Consider the following 18,349-nt stretch of genomic DNA (forward strand, 5'->3'; position numbering starts at 1 on the left):
CAGACAAATTTGGTTTTAGTGTTCCATTTCAACCACAAGGGGAGGGAAAATTGGAAAATGTGCCTTCCAGGCTCCTGCTTTCCTACAACATTGATCCAAAGGGGTAGCAGGGCTTCATCAACCTTTAAATGCACAGACACTTCTCTATCCACTGCATAGTGAGTGTGTAGTATGTGGACAGCTACAGATAATAGGCAGAGTTTATTACATAACCTAGTACCTACACTCTTCATTACTGGGAACTTAAGTGGTGTCTAATACTCTCTCTAAACATGCAAACTTTTTTATTCAGTGTCCATTTAAAAAGAAACAGAAAAAATACCACAAAAACCAAATTTCAATGGCAGGACTTACATGCAATTATAGCTGGTTTTGAAATGTACATCAATTAGTCCTTTTGGAGAGGCTATGTTTGGAAAATAGTTTTAAACTCATTCTAAAATGGATGCTGAGGTCAAGACTTCAAAACCAAAGAAACGGACAAATGGCAAGATCCTTGAAAATACATAATTTTTTTTTTCACTTTATAATCTTAATATTAAGTTCTACTAAGACATGCGTGTAACTAAAAATGTTTTTGTTATATGTGCTGTCAGATGATGATTGTGTTTTTGGTAAAAGGAACTGTGAGTGCAGTTCTCCTCAGGGCCAAATGTATACAGTGAAAAATCCAGCTGATTATAAACCTGCTGTCCAATGACTAAGCTAACACATGCAATGCACATGATGCCATTCCACTTACTATAGATTCTCTTAGACAGCAAAAAGTGCACAGTGCAAATGAGTGTTGTTTCCTAGTTCTCTGAGAATATGAGAGCAGGAGAGGTGGTATCTGGAAGAGTAATTTATCAGTTTCTACATGCTCAAACCATGACATTATTCTTCTTGGCATAGTTTAGATTCTATTTGAACTTCAGCTCCAGCATTTTTCTCTCCATCACTGAGTACTGGCCATAATTTTTTTTAAGTTTTGCAACAAGCATTTGTTTCCACACCATGGTTAACTCACACTTAACAATCCAGAAAAGCAGTTGGGTTTCCAGGCTCCTTTATGAACGTCACTTCTCTTACATCTAGCATGAGAAGCTCAATTGTTCTGGCTCATGTAATACAAACACAGAGAGGTTACTTCATGCTTCTGCTCCCAAATCCCTTCTTGCTTCACTAATAAGAAAGCTTTTCCAGTGAGGATTTGCAAACAAACCCTAATGGTCCCAAAGCCAACAAAAGTAGCTACTCATTGTACTTGTGTACCTTGTGCTCCACACTCCATGGCAACTTGGTTACTTGACACTTCCAAAAACAGAGGCAAAACCCCACATTTCACCCTACAGTCTTGGACTCTTGTGCCAGAGAGTGAAGCCAGATGAAAAATGATATCCCTCTAAACCTCTTGCCTCTGTTGGAAGCTGCAACAGAAAATTCCTTTGTCTCTTCATCTCCAGACAGCAACTTTTCCTACTGTGACTCATTACTTTTATCCTCTTCATTCAACCTTTGCAGAAGGGGGAAGATTACATTAGGGAGTACATGGGGAGAAGAAATAAATAACAGTGAAGCAGAGCCAGCTAAGATCAAAAGCCTGCCACTGACCTCTGCAATGCTACCTGTCTCCAGTATGATGTAGTGCTGACATGAGGCCAGAGTGGAAAAGCAGGATTTGGCATTTGTGGGGCACAAATGCAAGGGACTGTGGGTTTTTGACTGGGAAGAGAGGTGTTGTCTCCAGGAAGTCAAAACAACGTCTTCCCACCCTTAGTAAGACCATCCTTTACACATTTACAAAACCTTCTGCAGCTTATCTCTGCCTATGAAGCAGCAGCTGGTCTCTCACATTCTCCTCTTGCAGCAATTCTGAATGTGGATAGAGTATCCTGCAGATGGGACAGTTTCAAGAACAAAGCCAAAACTTCACTGTCCCATTCCTGATGCCATAGTAATGAGTAGTAATCAAAGGCTGCTTGAGGATCCCACAAACCTACTGGTTTGAGTGCTGGTTTTGCCATCATTTTCACCTCTTCCTCTATAATGGCCACTCCTCAGGGACTGACTCAGAGCAATCTGCCTATTGCTAGAAACAGTAAAAACACATAACTATGCATCCTCCAGTTCCAAGACTCAGTCTCTTCTGCCATTTTATTAGTTTCCCCCTCTGTTCCTGTGTCTGCAGTCTGAAAAATCAGTGAATTAAACTGTTTTGCCTGGAATCCTTTATTTTACTGTGGTAAAAGTCACCAGGCTTTTTACTTGTTTTTCCAGTTACTCAGATTTTAAGGCTGTGGAACAAAAAGCCCACATTCCTACTGAAACATGCCCATCAAAACAGTCAGACTCTGCAAGCATATTTGTAAATACACAGCTTTTCACCTTCCAGTTTCCCTATTATGGGATATTTTCTTGAGCCTGAACACAGCTCCCAACCTGGCAGTGAAGCCAATTATTATAGAGTCAGTCTACCATCAACTTGTCAACAAATACAGACCAGCACTAAGAGGTACAAGTACAAAACAAGGAGCATAAGACTCAGCAATGGAGTCATCAATTCACTTTTCGCAGTGAAAAGCCATAGAAATCATGATCTATTGCTGCAGAATCAAAGCTCAAACAGGACAGTTTCTACCCCACTGTTCCTCCAGATTTTAACAATCCTTTCTACAAATGTGCGTTCAAAAAGCATTTCCATCCCTTCTAAAAGCTGCTTATATAAACTAGCCAGCAAAAAGCAACTTCCAAAAATCAAGCTGGTTTTGCCCCTGAAGCTGAAGAGCTCCACATCAAGGTGTGATCTCCAGTCAACCAACTGCACTGCTTCAGCAGCCTGCTGAGAAAGGTGACTCTGCTTGTCTTCACACAATGGCATCCCAAAAGGCTGAATTAAGAGAGCTTCCAGAGCTCCCTTCCAGAGCTTCCACCACTGCAGAAGTCTCTCCTGAGCTTTCACATGTTCCCAATCAAAAGCAAAATGCCTAAACACAACTGAATCTTCTAATCACTTTCCTAGTTCCCCTGAAAGATCTCCATCTTCCTCTGCCTCATGTGTTTTGATCTTAGGCAGCTGTGGGAAGTTTCTCCCTTCCTGCTCAAAATCCCTCCTGTTCTGAGTGGCTGTCCTTCACCCAAAGAACAGCACAAGGCTCTTGCGTGTTACACAAAAGGGCAGAATGCATCTAGGCTGGAGCACAACTGTCACGTCTCTACTTTTCCCACATTTCTAAAGTCAGACAAAGACTCTAAAGCAAATTTTCTGGTTTCTCTCAGTAAACAAAAAAAATCCCAGAGGCCAAGATTCTGTTCATGTTTTCTATTCAAAAGATTCTTATGCCAAACAGTTACACTGATGAGGAGAAACAGGGAGTCCAGAGGCTCTGTTCATATGGAATTGTTGCAGCAGTTGTTGTTTTGTTTGGGTTTTTTTTTTGAGCAAGCAACTCAAGTTCAAACCAGAAAAGCACGTCAGTGTTTTGTATGAACCACAGTTGTAACCCAAACCCCTTTACAATGACAAGAACAAGTCACATCATTCAGCTGGCTTTTGGGAAATAAAAACTGAATTTTTAGAAAACTCCTTGACAGTGCAAATGTAGAATTTGCTGGGTAAGTTAAAAGGGAATATGAAACATATAAATCACTACTTTTGGAGTAGATGGATGAAGTTTCTTCACTTGACAGTTAATCAAGACATTTTTTATAAAGAAGACACTTCTTCATTCACATATAGAGCTGTAACTAGATAAAAGCAAACAAATCTTCCTAATGATGACTAAGCTACCATCATTGTGACAGAATTTGATTCCTTGCCTCAGAAAAGAAGTAGAGGAATTCAGGACACACTTTTTCTCTGAACAGCTGGCAAAAATTGGTAAGATACTGAAGCATTTGAGGGGTGGAGAATTTATTAGGATATTTAAGACAAAAAATTCCTAAATATGGGAAGGCATAACCCCTGCTTAGAAAAAATAATTTTAAGGGTTTTGAAATACCAGATACAAAGGGAAGAAAAGTTAGAGACAGGCAAGCAAAAATGAAGAGGTGCAAACAAAATCACAACAAGAAAGAAGTATGGAGCCTACGTGAACTGTACAAGAAACTTCTGTTCCCGGTACAGAAAGAATGAATAAATATTTGTAGTCATATATATTGGCCTCTTCATTAGAGCTGTGTGGCTTATAAGAAAGCCAGTTTTCCATTCTAAGCAGACTAAATCACATAACTACCATAACACTTCAGAGCCCCTAGTAATGCGGGTCAGATGTAGTAATGGAAAAGTGAGGTTTGTTAGGTGTTACAGTTCAGCTTCTTCCACCAAAAGCTAGGAGAAGGAACAAAAGAAAAGGCCTGAAAAACTACAGCTGTCTCAAAAATACTTTTTTTGAGAGTTGGATGCCTGGCTTGGAAGGTCTGGATGTCCCTTAGAACAGCAATGATCTCTCTCAGTGCTTCCAGGGTATGGGCAGGGGCAGAGATTCGCTACAGGCTTCTACCAGCATTGCTAGTTTGCTTTTTAAAACCCACATAATGTAAGAGTTTCTTCAATATTAAAATGTGTCAATCAAATTTTTTAAAGTGAAATCAACCACTATGGGATGGAATATTGTAATGTGTAATATAATATTGCTACAATGCAAAATAAACTTTGTCTCATCACTTGTTCACACATACTCTCTCAGAAAGACAGATGCACTCACACACCAACTATGCAATATAGTATGTGTAAAGATATTCCAACACCCAAGTGCTGTATTAGACAAGGACTTGGGTGCTGATACTACAAGAGGGCAAATAAAACTGAGTTGAAGTTGAGTCCAGCCATTACCCTCATTGTGGAGTTCAAACTTTAGAGAGAAAAATGCAAGAAACAGAGAGATAAAAAAAAACCCAAAATCGCAGGGGGTTATAAAGACCATCAGATAGGCAATCAAATGCAACAATTAGTTATGTTACAGCAACATTTGATACATAAAATCCTCACAAGTTTTTGCATCTTCCTTTTTTTTGAAGGAAACAAGAATAAACTTCAATATCACATAAATGCTGTTTCTCTTGAACAAAAAAATAAAAGATAAAAAAATACATTGTTACTCCTCTGTTTAAACTTTATTTACAAATAACTGGATATTTCTAATCTAGACATAAAAGCTCTTTCCATGATGAATGTCAGTAAGCTATGAATGATCTGAGCCTGTGTCTCACAAAAAAATACAATAGTTTTGCTTGGTATCAATAAACATTTTAAAATATACTAGATTTTGCCAAGTGTTACAATCATTGTCCAAACTGAATAGTAGTCTGAGTGCTGAATGAAGTGCATCAACAGAAATAGTAAATTTTAGTGTAACATTTCTTTGTCACTCACGATAGCCAGTTATCCTTGCAAGTCATTAAAGCAAGTATCACAGACTCGGACAGGCTTCTTCGAAGAAGGAGTTAAGGCATTCTTTGCTGAGCACTCAGCACAAAAGATATTTCCACACTGTCTACAGTGATGCTGCAAAAGAAAAGAAACATATATGCTGAACATCAGTGGCAGAGCAGTGATCACTAATAGAGATAACTGTCATGTCAAGTCAACTCTCACATTTCAAAAATTAGTCTTAATTTTTAATTGGCAGTTACACAGCACAGAGTAAATCCTTTCTAAAGGGTATTTGAGTAAAACATTCAGAAGTGCTTCACTAAGTCAACAGAATATGCCAATTTCAGAAAATAGATGGTTAAGTTCATCTTCCTCTTGAATTTGTTCTCTTGAGCTTGTTCTGGTCACATGAAATACATTCTTCTAATATGTAATTACCTCCTTTCACACTGGGAAGTATTCTTGAATCAAAGGATCCAGCAACCTCTGTTCAAAGACCACCCAAAGAACATCACCAAAATAGTGCAGGCCAGGGGGAGTCACCTAAGACTATATCAGGAAGCTCTGTAAAAATGAACCTCACTAATATCCCTCATCTACTTCGTTGCCAAGTCACTTGTTGGAGGGGTGCTCATCTCTGGATGAATGGCAGACCCTGCCAATTGATGCTAACATCTTAGCTGACCACAGCAGTTTTTCAAGCAAGGTCTGACTCCAGACCTAAAACACATCCAGTTGTTTCTTCTGTTCCATGTTTACAAATGTATAGTCACAAAGCACCAGATCATGGTGATGCCTCATATTTTCACACACACCTAATTTCAACCAATTTACATTCCTTTCATAGCCATAAATCCAGTTCACATTGGTTATAAATATATTTTCTCTAAATATGCTTACAACAGTGTAATTTTGCCTGCTTGCTTTGGGAATTAAAGCATTTTAACACTGTTTATAAATTGATGCTGTTAAAATGGAAAAAGAATCACGAATAAAGCAAACTCAACAGCCATTATTTTTAATATGCTGAGGCACTTCAAACAGTAACTGTATTCTGAGATGTCTTGAGAATCACAGTACTATTCATGCCATTTTCTGAAGTCTGTATCCAATCCAAGAGTTTGAAAACAATAAAAATAGAAAATCACCATAGTCACAGAGTAGAACACACCTACCCTTCTTACTGTCACCGAAAAGCCTTTTCCACAGGCCATACAGTTCTGTACCTCATTGTCTTCTGCCCACTTCCTGTTGAGAGCTTGTGTGTGTTTGATCTATACAGAAGATACAAAAAAAGCATCAGGCTTTTAAAAAAATGCATGTCAATTCCCTCTAATATCCCCTATTTCCACAGCATGCACTACCTATTGCAAAATAAAAGCACCATTTCTGTCACGATACTCAGGGCTTATGGCTGTTCAGAGAGGAAACATTCCAAGCTTCAAAACTATAAACAGATTAAATAACACTCAGACAGAAGTATGACCCTCACACACCACAAACATAACACCTTAATTCTCTCTAGAAAGGCAACCCACCACCAAACTGACACAAATGTGAAATTCTCCTGAGGTCCCAAACAGAGAAACAACAGGTTTTATAGCTTCAAATCAAGTTATACCTGCAATGACTGGTTTTCTCGGCCAAGTTCCTGCATTGCAGCAGTTGTATTGTCCAGCTTTTTCTTCATTTCTACAAGTTTGGCCTGAAGCTTTTCAATTTCTCCCTCACTTTTTATACACCTGAGGCAAAATAATAAACAGTCAGCTCAAAGCATTTAAGACAATGTACACTGTGTGTCCTTTGGAATGGTTGTCAGTCTGAGAACTTACCCGCATGAAATCCAGCCAAAAAATCCTTACTCTGAAAAGTTCCTGGATGCCTTAACTAGGAAAACATTCTGTTGTAACAATCAGTTAAAGATTATACTGGCATTGCTCCTAAGTATCTGCAGCTTATCAATACCTGGAGTTACATCCCAAACTAGGGACAGTGCTGAATGCAGTCCCTCAACAGCAAGCCCTGATAAAGTGTCCCTGTGCAACGGGACACTCTCACAAACCAGCTGCTGCAGATCAGGTCAGGCAACAGAGCAGAAAAGAAACCTTCTTCTTCTATCAAGGCCACCTCCCATCAGCTGAAACTCAGCTGCTCAAAGTCAAATTTCAAAGGGTATTTTTCTGCCAAGCTGTAAACAGCTACTGGATGAGTTCAACACAGTAACACAAGGGATTGCCAAAGAAAGAGAATATCACTTCAATTGATCCCATCCTTTTCCAAGGTTTACTGCTCAAAAGTCAAACTGCCAAGCTTAACAGTACCGACAAGTTTTCCCCTCTGCCTTCACCAAACGTGTCAGGAAATAAGGACAAAGAAAGCTTCCTGTCTCACAGGTGTGTCTTCTGCCCTGGAAATCACTGCATTCAAGTAGCTCCTGCTGCCTTGCAAGGCATCCTGCTGCCTGAAGGAAAAGCACTCTGCTTACCTTCGACTAAAATATATTGTAGAGACAACAGCAGGATAGGAGAAAACAAGACTGCAGCTTTTCAGGAAGAAGAAAATGCCTCCTTTGTGAACTTTAGTCTATCAAATCCAATTACATGTTCAGTCTCCTAACACAGAGTAGTGGTCACACCTGGGAGTTCCTATGCAAATTCTATGTTACTTAAGGGGTCTCTTCCAAGTTTCTGGATGACTAGGGCATGGATTCAAACTGAACCAAGGCATGGGAGCCTCAGAGTGATGGAGAAGGACAGTTAGCTCAGGTAAGAGAAGTTCTCTCTGCCAAGCCCCACAAGGTGGACACAACAAATGAGAAGCCACAGCCTATACACCTGAAATCTCAGAGAAGCCCAGTGGATTTAGAAGGGTCTTACAGATGGACATAAATCTTTAAGAGCAAGCACAGAGCTGTGGCTTTGGTGATTAGTAAAGACTCTGATAAGCCTGCCCTGTTTTCTACAGAACGATCACAAAGACCACAATTGGCTCTCAAAACCTCTTGCTGTGTTTTGGCAGGGATGACAGAGGGCTGCGCTCTGGAAACTGCACCCACAGCCCAGGCACTAAGAACAAATACAGATTTAAATAAAGCATGAATACAGAATCCCAAATCAACTCAAACAGGTTTTCACCCTCAGTTAATTTAATTTCTCAAACTACACTTCCTCATTGTCATGACCACAACTTACCTCTCCAGCAAAGCTCTTCTCTCATCCTGGTTATTCTGGACTGTTGCTTCCAGGACAGCGTTGTCCCCACGTAAATCATCTGTCTGTTTCTCCAGCTCACTCACTCGTCTTTGACTGCTTTGCCACTCTTTCTTCATGGTAGCCAGGTTTTCATTCAGGGCTGTGACCTGCATGGTGAGCTTGGTCTCTTTTTCCTCATGTTTCCGTTTTTCTTCTTCTTTGTCTTTTTTCTCTGTGTGCTATAAAAACAATGGAAAAATGAAAAACAAGCTTCCAAGCATTCTTTTCCTATTCCCTACATTTAATTGAGCCAAAGAATCTTACTGTAACAGAATCACTACTTTTAATCAATATATTCTACTAGACAAAGCTGTCACCACACTGAATTTTCCTATACCATTAAATGCCTCAAAGATTTTTGATCTTGTCATTTAAAAGCTCATGTAAAGTGAAACCAAAGTCAACCCATTGCCTCCTTTCTGTCCCTGGAAAAATCCAAAGGCACATTCACAAAACAGCAGTCTCATTCTCTCTAACATACTAACCAGTTTGGCTTCAATTTCAGCACATTCTTTCTTCAGCTCCTCTTCTCTCTTCTTCAGCTGATCTTTGACAGCTTGATTTTTTAGTTTCTCCTGTTCCAAAGTTGAATTTGCATTATCTATTTTGCCCTGCAGTTCTAATTTCTGTTGAATCAATAGCTGATGTCCATCCTTGAGATTTGTCACCTCCTGTTAGGATACAGAGTTCAAAGTTAAAGTAGCAATGCTGAAAGTGTACATGGATTTAAATTCAAAAATACTGTAATTCTTTCCTAGGAGAGGACAGCAATAATTTTTAGTTTTATCACTAGAAGAAAGGGTGGCTTTCTAGAGCAAAGTATCAGTGATTTTCATGATCAAAGATTTTTAACTTATATTATGATCAACATTCAATTTTAAAAATAATTTTAATGTATGTTTCTACTAAAGTAGAGAGGAAGATCTGTTGAATTGTTTTCTACCACTCCTTGAAAAGATGCATCCATTGTCACTTTCTAGATACTGCTCTAAAATTTACTTCACATTGTTCTTTGTTTGCAGTAAAGAGGTTAAAAACTTTGTAATGACAACGTAAAACTGAATGCCGATGGAAGAAAGTTAGTTTCTATTAGTCTTCAGTGTATAAAAAATTACTCTGTTTTAAGCAAGTGGGATGATGTAAATAATGGCTTTACTTGTTATTCTGTAATTGAACTCAAGTAGAATAGTTCATTTAATTTATAGAAATAGTTTTCCTTAAATTTACACAGCCAAGGATATAGGTACTAACAGACTAATAGGGGTGGACCATTTTCCATAAATCAAAATTCATAATACGATTTAAAACCAAACCAAGGACAGTGAAAAGAACATATCCTCAGAACAAGAGGATGCCCTACAGATACAGATACATCGACTCCTTGCTAAGAGATGGGAAACAGAATTTAATCCTTTAGGAGACTTTCAGTCTGATTGCTTATAGGAAAATGAAGACATTACTATTAAGCTGATATTGGTGTGCACACCTTTTATATCTTGATAAATTCTTTAGAATAGAGATTTTAGGAACAACAAGAATTAGAATACCTTTCCTCAAGCACAGAGTGCTTGAGAGAAACAAAGTACAGACTTACACCTAAAAATTACAGACCGTTTTCTAAACAATAGAGAACAAAAGAACATCTGAAGGCTGTAAGTTATCATGTTATTTTCTCTTTATTAGTGTATAGGGAATTGTACCTGTATTTATACTTGTGCAACAATTTAAACAAAGTGTGCTTAACAGATGCAAATATAACTGCTAACAATACATTATGGAAAACACAAACTGCAGCTTTTTAGGAATGTTAGTTTTCATAGAGACTAAAAAAACAGAATGTGCAGAGCGTGGCAAAAAACAGTTAGTTTCACTGAAGACTAAAAATTATTTCATTAAAGCCTCCCAACCTTTACCCTTTAGAGAGCTCAACTGATTGTTATCATTTTGGAAGAGAGTTTGTCTATTATGAAGCTCCTGACATTTGCCTTTTATGAGGCTTCCCCAACTGTGACTTTTTAAGACATTTTAAGAAACAACAGTAAGAGAGTGTCAACTCTACCACGCATCCTTGAGAAGTCCCAGATGTGCCTAGAATATGTGAAAAACTTCACCACTGTGATTCTTTTGGACAGCTTCTCATTTCAGAATAGTCAAGCAGGGGTATGCAGAGTGAATTTACACTGGAACTGAAGAAAAGCCAGGAGATACAACCCATCCTGAAGCTAAGAAATTTATGCAGCCCACCTGGCTCACGAGGCCCTGGGGCTCAAGAATCATCACCAACCAAGATGACATTGCTGAGGGAGCTCAATAAAATCTGAGCTTTGGTTCCCTTACCTGTACTACCAATATTTACAGTAACCATCTTTGCAAAGCCATTCCAGATAACATCTACTGAGTAGGCACACACTTCTCATCAGATAACCAAATACATGAAGACATAAGTTTGACTCAATGTACCTTCTCAAATTCTTGCTTGCAGGCTCTAAGTTCTTCACCCAGCTTGGCACTTTCTTTTTCAAGTTTATTCCTTATTTCCTGGAGCTCTGCCGTTTTACATTTTTCATTAGCCAAATCCTTTTCTTTCAAAATCTTGAAGAGAAATAGAAATGCTAAGAAAGTTACCTTTTCCAAGTTCACAAAATAAAAAACCCAACCAATCAAAAAACATCCAGGGCCCAAAAACTACTTGGTGACTTTGCAACTATGGGGAAACAACTGCCATATCCACAGATTGTAATGCAATTAGCAGCATGACTGCAATTTTAGATTTAAAACTAATGTTTTCCCACCTGTCTAGACACAAACCTATCTAGAAAAAATGAAAGCATATTCTGAACCAAATTCAGTACAATTGTCTCTTTTTTAAGTCTTTTCACCAGAGGTTCAGTAAAACTGTTATTGCTACACACTACAACAAGTGTTATGCTCTCAAATTAGGGACATAATAGTAAATAATAAAGGGTGCCTGCAGGGGGTGGATGTGAAATCTCCTGTGTGGAGATTACAAAAGGCAGAGGCATTTACCCTGTCGTTCTGAAGATCTTGTAGCATTTTCGTCTTCTCACCCAGCTGCTGTTCTTTCTTTGCTGCATCTTGCTCCAGTGCAGATTTAGCTTTCTTCAGCTCCTGAATCTGTTGATTATTGCTAGCAATTCGATTCCTGCTGGAAACTAATTCTTCTTGAGCTAGAGCAAGTTTTTCTTCTGTGGACTAATTACAAAGAGAGTTCTGCAAGTTATCCATCAGTATAAAAGTTTCAGATACTAAACAGCCACTTAAACATTTTCCAAGTAGAAAAACTGTGCAAAATTTAGCTTCAAATGTCAACAGAGCATAATTACAGAAACTTCTAGTTTACAAGGTTTCCCTGAGTAAAAAGAAACTATGCCAGCATAATATCCAGGAACAAAAACTTGCTGTACATATTTCAGCCTGCATCATTACACAGACAAAAGGTGATAACAAGCAGAAGGGCAAAGAACAACAGGTAACTGACAAAAAGAGAATACCCTTGAATTTGCTCACAGAAATTAATTTTATTATCTAGGCAAATCAACTGTTCTATAATTCTAGACAGCTGTTACTTAAGAAGCAGCAAAGCTATACTCTGAAGATTTCAAAAATCATTCAGTGCTATTTTTCACCAATGACTTTATTAAGTCAGTGTGAGGAAAATTGTAAAGTTTTTAAAAATTCTGAAATGAAATGTATAAGATAAAAATGTTAATATCAGGATAAAATGTTTCACAGTTTCTGCTGCATAAGCATTGTAAACAATACGTTTAAACTTCTGTTCAAAATCCAGAGATGATACTTTATTTGCTTCTAATTCTCACCATTAGCTAGAAAAAGAACTTTGATTTATCTCTCTGAAACAGGTCACAAAATCCCAAGAAACAACACAAAGCCTGCACCCAAAGCCAAGCTCATTCTGTTTGCCCACAACAAAGTCTAACTTTGGGGGGTCTTTTTGAGTTAATATTCTGAAGGTTTTTTTAAATCTTCTAGCTTAGATAAAGACTAGTTCCACTTGAAACCAACAAGGAAAAAACCAACTAAACAAACTCATCCTCCACTTCCCCAAAATATTGGTATTTTATGTAAACTTTTGATGCTACGATACAGAGGGCGAGCTGAGATTTATTATTACTAGTAAGTTCATTGCCTTCAGTGCAACAGTAACGATTTAAATTCTTTCAAGACAAATTCAATTCTTTTTGAAGTTCTTACTTAATTATTAATCAAACCTCTTGTTGAAGGTTAGTGGTTAAGAGGAACTATAAGCAGAATTTTCACTTCATTCAATTATGCATATGCTTTAGTCACTCCCATATTGATTTAAAAGCTAATTCATTTCTGATGCCTCATGACCCTCCTTTGTAATATCTAAAGTATATTGCTTGTAGAGTCAGATTTAATTTGAAACAGCAGCGATGGAACACTGCTGATTCAACAGCATTTTCAAGAATCCCCATGACTCTTAAAAAGCTCACACCAGCTTTAAAACTAATTTTCAGACAAATTACTTGACTTGCTTTCTGAGATATTAGAGTTTACTACTTAATACTTTGAAAAATGTTGATTCAGAATTTTTTGTAAAAAAATATGAGATGCTTTTAGAGTTTCAAGTTTTCAGTAGGGTGGGTATTTCAGAAAGCAGAATTATCTCACTCTGTTCCACTGTGTGCAGTGGAATACCATATTTTCCTAACACTGAGGGAGGATAGGAAGTCTAGCATCATTACATAACATCTTCAACAGTCTCTGACATTTTAGAAAGAAACATAGTAAAGCCACCATTTTCATTCAATTTTGTTTCTAGATGATGAAATTTGATGAAGTGGACAGTGACACCCACACAGTGGGTACTTCTCTCTCAACCCACACCTCAAAGTCTCTGCACTGTACAGATTATCTCATTGTGTCTACACCAAGGCTGAGACAAGGAACAGGTACTGAACAAAAGAGGTCAACCAGTACTTATTTGTGTAAATAAAGAGAAGTGCTACACTGATTGGTACAAAGTTTAAATAAATAAAAATATTTTTAAATTACAGTTTGATTCATTACAGCTTGGGCTGTGCCAGTGCAAATCATAGCACCAGCCCCACAACTGGTCCTAGCAGGGTGGTAGATCTAGATTCGTTCGACCTACATGAAGTGCACAAACAAGCATTTGAGTCTGTGTGCTCCCTGATCCCAGTCCACCAGGATCAACATTAAATTATTCATTAAATTACATGCTAACCTGATCTCTCTTCATTCCATAAGAAAAAGAGTTAGACTGACTGTATGCAACTTAGGCTCCTGACTTACACAACTGAGGTCTGGCAAGTACGAATTTTGTTCCAGAACATTCCCTGAATATATGCTGACAGCAATGCCAACATTGGAGACAAAGAAACATTCTTTTGAAAACACAGAAGAAACCAGGACTGACTACAAAAAGCACAAATGCCAAAACTCAAGAATATTTGGCAGAGCTCAGGAGATCAGATTCACAGAAAGTATTTTCGCACTAAGTCAAAATCGAGGCAAAAATAACAGTTGGTACATTTTTATTAACTCTTCTATATAAAAAATACCTTTTTCACACACACAAAAAAGTGTGAATATACACACACACAGATACTTGTACAAACATGTGTGTGTATATACAGAAATTATTTAGTGGTATTCTTTTTTAATGATATATATCCTTTTTTTTATTAAAAACTACGGCTTTAACAAACACTCAAATCCTACCCTACTTGTTCTTCCAGTCACAAAGACAAAAGCATGTGTGAAAGTTATTGTTAGAGACATTTTTAACCCAAAGTAAATTTGCAGCAAACAGTATCATAAAATTATAACTACATTCCCACTTCTGGTTTGGGGGTGGTTTTTAATTTGTTTGTTTGGGGTTTTTTGTTTGGTTGGTTTTGGTTTTTTTTGGTTTTTTTTTACAACTGTTATGAATGAATGTCAAAATTCATATTTATTAGAATAGAGAAATAGATTCAGAATAATATAAAATAATAAAGTAGATAGATATTAAAGTAAAAAGGGTTACACGGAGAGTTACGTCTGGACATGTTCTCAGGGAAAAACCCAAGAAAAGTCAGTCTGCAGTAAAATACCAACACATACCATACCAATAGACTCCATTTACATGTGAAACCCAACAGGGACCCTTGATTTCAAGATTGCAACCACACAGGGAATTACGCCATCAGAAGCACACCTGAATACTCCCGACTGGAGGGGGGGAGAACACACTGTTTAGAATTTTAAAACAGTTCTGGGAAACCTCTCGGTTTGTAAAAGAGATTTCCAGTAAGAGCTGAGTATCGGAATTCAGGGTGATAACAGGGATATCTCTCCCGGGATGTGACTGTGTATTGTTAAGCTTAGTCCTGTCTAGCACAAGACCAGAAGCCGATGAATTATTCCCGAAGACATAGAGGACAGGACCACCTTCCATCAGATACCATTCTACTGGACCGGAGAAACCTTTGGAACTTGTTTGGTTATGAAAAGGACAATGGACTTCCTAGCCCGCGGCAAGAAAAATAGGATAAAAGACCTGCGTGGAAGAAACTGCCAGTGCTTGGGGTTGCTCAGCGCGTCACCCAGGGTCTATTCCCGGGCTAGACTCTGTCCGATCCGTGGCTTACCGAAATTCTGTCAATTTGCGCGAAATAAATTTTGTACTTTGTTTTATATCATAATTCGGCTCCCGAAAATTATTGATAAATTAAATTGGCAATTACATCCATAACACAACACTTGTCCAGTTTCCTCTGCGGGACTCAGAGCTGCACGGTTTGACCTGGCCACGGCTGCATGGCTCGGGGCTCCGCTGGGGATGCAGGAGCGCGGCCGCAGACCCGCCCCGCAGCGCCCGTCCCGCCGCGAGGCTCCCCCGGCCCGCAGCCGCAGCCCAGCCATCGCCCCGCAGCGCCCTTCCCGACACGCGCCGGCAGATGGCGCTCTGTGCCCGGCCCAGCCCCGTGCGCTGCCCGCAGCAGAGCGCCCTCCGCTCGCCACCCGCAGCCTCCCACCGCCCATCGCCGCGCCACCCGCATGCCGCCGCACCCCGCCTGCAGGGCTCGGCTTTCCATTTAAATCTAGCGTTGCCGGGAGGCCACGGCGTGGTCCGTGCCTCTTCTGGACAATGCTGGGCTCCTGAGAGTGCTGACTCGACACGGCTCTGCAGGGAGTTCCTATCTCTGCTAAAAATCCTGCGCTGAAAGACACCCAAGCTGACTCTACACACGGACAAGTTTTAGAAACTTCTACCACTAAGAAGATTAAGGCCAATCTAAAGCTCAGTCTGCCCATCAGCTTTGGTTCCAAACTTCACACAAAACACACAGCTCTGGCTCAAAAGAGCTACTTTTAAAAAGTAACTTGACCAAGGCAAAAATATCATGCAGACATCTGTGAAATTCTACTATAAAGTTATTCAGTGGCATTTTGATATTCATCTCTCAAGACTAACATTGTCACTCTGAGACTGTCTAAATGTGCTTTTTTCTTTTGTGGTCTTCTAAGACAAGTTATCGCTGCTTCTTTAGTTTAATGTTGTACTGAGGTAGCACAGCCATGATTAAAGTTCAGCTCCCCACCTTTTCCCTCTTCCAGAAAAAAAAAATAATAATAACAAAGAAAAAAGGTGGCATCAATCAGACCTCACTAATCCTAATCAATATATGTTTTTTACAAAATTTTTAAATCAAGCAAACAGCCTCCAAATTGGTACACCACTTCAGTACTTCAGAACCCAAATCTTCTTCAGGCTCTCTAGGCTCCACAGAAACATCATTAATCAAGTTACCTGATTGCTCACCTTAAAAATCTTGTTTTCCCATTCCCATCACCTTATTTTACCTTTTAGCACAGAGCTCTCCCTCTCTCTTGCTACCATCCCCATCGGGCCTAAATACATGTGAGACGCTTACTGTCCTATTTTATACTTGCCAGAACTAGAGGTCATCAAACAGCTTTAATAACAATACTTATTCACAGCTATTTTGCAACAAGTGATACTTTAATGAAAACTATACCAAAAAAATCCCAAGTTACTGAACACATCCAATGCTTCTACAGGCCACTCCATTACCAAAAGGTGATTTAAATGCATTGCAGGAAATAAACTTAGAGATGTATATGTGCAATAGTAACAAACTGAAAGAAAGAATATGCTTAAACCACCACTGCTTGTTAATCATGCAGAAGTTCTCCACAATTTAACACAGCAATTCAACCATGGTGCACTGAAGGTAAAGCTTCAATAAGCTGCAGGGAAACATGGCAGGTAATTTATCACTACAGAGGAGTAAGTCTAATAAAACTGCAGTGGCCTTAATGTAAAGGAGGTATTTCTCTGTTTCTTAAAATAACCTGAACCTGGCATTCAGTCTCTGTGGCACAGGATGTCCTTGGACTAAGTGAAGCATTGGCTTAGTACTGACACGAAGCAGAAGGCCAGAAAAAAGGGCCAAAAACACCTTTGCTGACTGGCTCAACTCTCAGCAATAACTCTTTGACAGCACTGCACACTAATACAAAACTAGGTAACTTCAGTTTAGGAACAGCAAAACCTTCAAGGACTAAATTGTATTAGTCCTTGTATTCCAGGTAGGTCCATAAGCCTACTGTTTCTATAAATTTGACAACTCTTAACATCTACCATCAGTCAGGAATATTCTAGTTAAATCATCTGGAAGATAGCAAATACACACTGGCAGACCTTGCCCTAATTAGCTATGCTATTTAAATTAGTTGAAAGCTACAGTATATAACAAGAAAAAGCAACATTAAAAAATAATTCTAATGAATATGAAACCAAATCACCTTTCACTTTGCTGCTGCAGAAATGCAAGGGTATTTCAGGTAAACTGGCAAATCTGTTTGTCTTTAAATTAGTTTCAGAATTTCTTTTGTCTCCAGGGGAGGGATTAAACAGCACTAAATTCTATATATAGCAGAAGAGATTTTTTTCACTTATACAGTTCTTTCATTGTTTCTTGATCTTCAAAATGGATATTAACACCTGCTAAGTCACATATAACATTAAAATGACTGCAAGTACCTTAAGGTCTTGCCTAGTTGCCAGCAGCTCAGACTCTTTCCCATAAAGATCCAGCTGCAATTTCTCCATGTTTTCTTTATGTTTATCATGGGCCATCTGTAAGTCTGCTAGCTTGCCCTTCTCTGCTTTAAGCTCCTGTGCTGACAAAATAGACTGCTGTTGTAGTTTATTCTCCAGCTCTGCCTGAAACATAAGCATAGAAAGTTTTAGTTAAAGTTACGGACAGTAAAGTTAGCTTAAGCATTTCAATAAAATGTATTACTACTGCAAGAAGAGAATTTTGTTCTTCTTATAGAATAACAGTTCAGTAACTTGATATTTGTGATTTTACAGTAACATTTTATAACTAATTTACCAACGAAATTTAATTCACTACAAAAGACAAAGTGAAACACATTAAGACTAAACAATAAAAATTGGAATAATGTTTCCAAGTGTGCTGGTTTTGGCTGAGGTAGAATTTTATTCATAATAGTTTGTATGGGGGCTGTGTTTTGGATTTGTGGTGGGAACAGTGTTGTTGTAACAGGAATGTTTTAGCTACTGCTTAGCAGCACTCACACAGAGCCAAGGCCTTTCCTGCTTCTCACACCACCCTATGAGCAAGAAATCTGGAGGTGCACAAGAGTTTGGAGAGGGCACAGCCAGGACAGCTGATCCCACTGA

At 38.7% G+C, this 18,349-nt stretch overlaps 1 protein-coding gene across 3 annotated transcripts in view; it reads right to left on the minus strand.

Annotated features, from left to right (window-relative positions):
• Window positions 1–3,286: 3,286 nt before the first annotated feature.
• EEA1 (early endosome antigen 1) overlaps window positions 3,287–18,349 on the minus strand; it is a 63,161-nt gene continuing 48,098 nt past the window's right edge. For 2 of the 3 annotated variants that reach the window (XM_038155580.1, XM_038155582.1), the window contains 8 exons: window positions 17,684–17,866; window positions 11,632–11,817; window positions 11,065–11,196; window positions 9,090–9,275; window positions 8,545–8,783; window positions 6,975–7,095; window positions 6,529–6,627; window positions 3,287–5,485 (listed from right to left, as the gene is read on the minus strand). In XM_038155580.1, coding sequence (XP_038011508.1) covers window positions 5,363–5,485; window positions 6,529–6,627; window positions 6,975–7,095; window positions 8,545–8,783; window positions 9,090–9,275; window positions 11,065–11,196; window positions 11,632–11,817; window positions 17,684–17,866 — 1,269 coding nt within the window. In that variant the 3' untranslated portion in view covers window positions 3,287–5,362. The remainder of the gene's footprint in view (window positions 5,486–6,528; window positions 6,628–6,974; window positions 7,096–8,544; window positions 8,784–9,089; window positions 9,276–11,064; window positions 11,197–11,631; window positions 11,818–17,683; window positions 17,867–18,349) is intronic. The other variant, XM_038155581.1, reaches the window with a different exon arrangement.

The sequence above is a fragment of the Motacilla alba genome, chromosome 1A (genome assembly GCF_015832195.1).
Source record: "Motacilla alba alba isolate MOTALB_02 chromosome 1A, Motacilla_alba_V1.0_pri, whole genome shotgun sequence".
Lineage (NCBI taxonomy): Eukaryota > Metazoa > Chordata > Aves > Passeriformes > Motacillidae > Motacilla > Motacilla alba.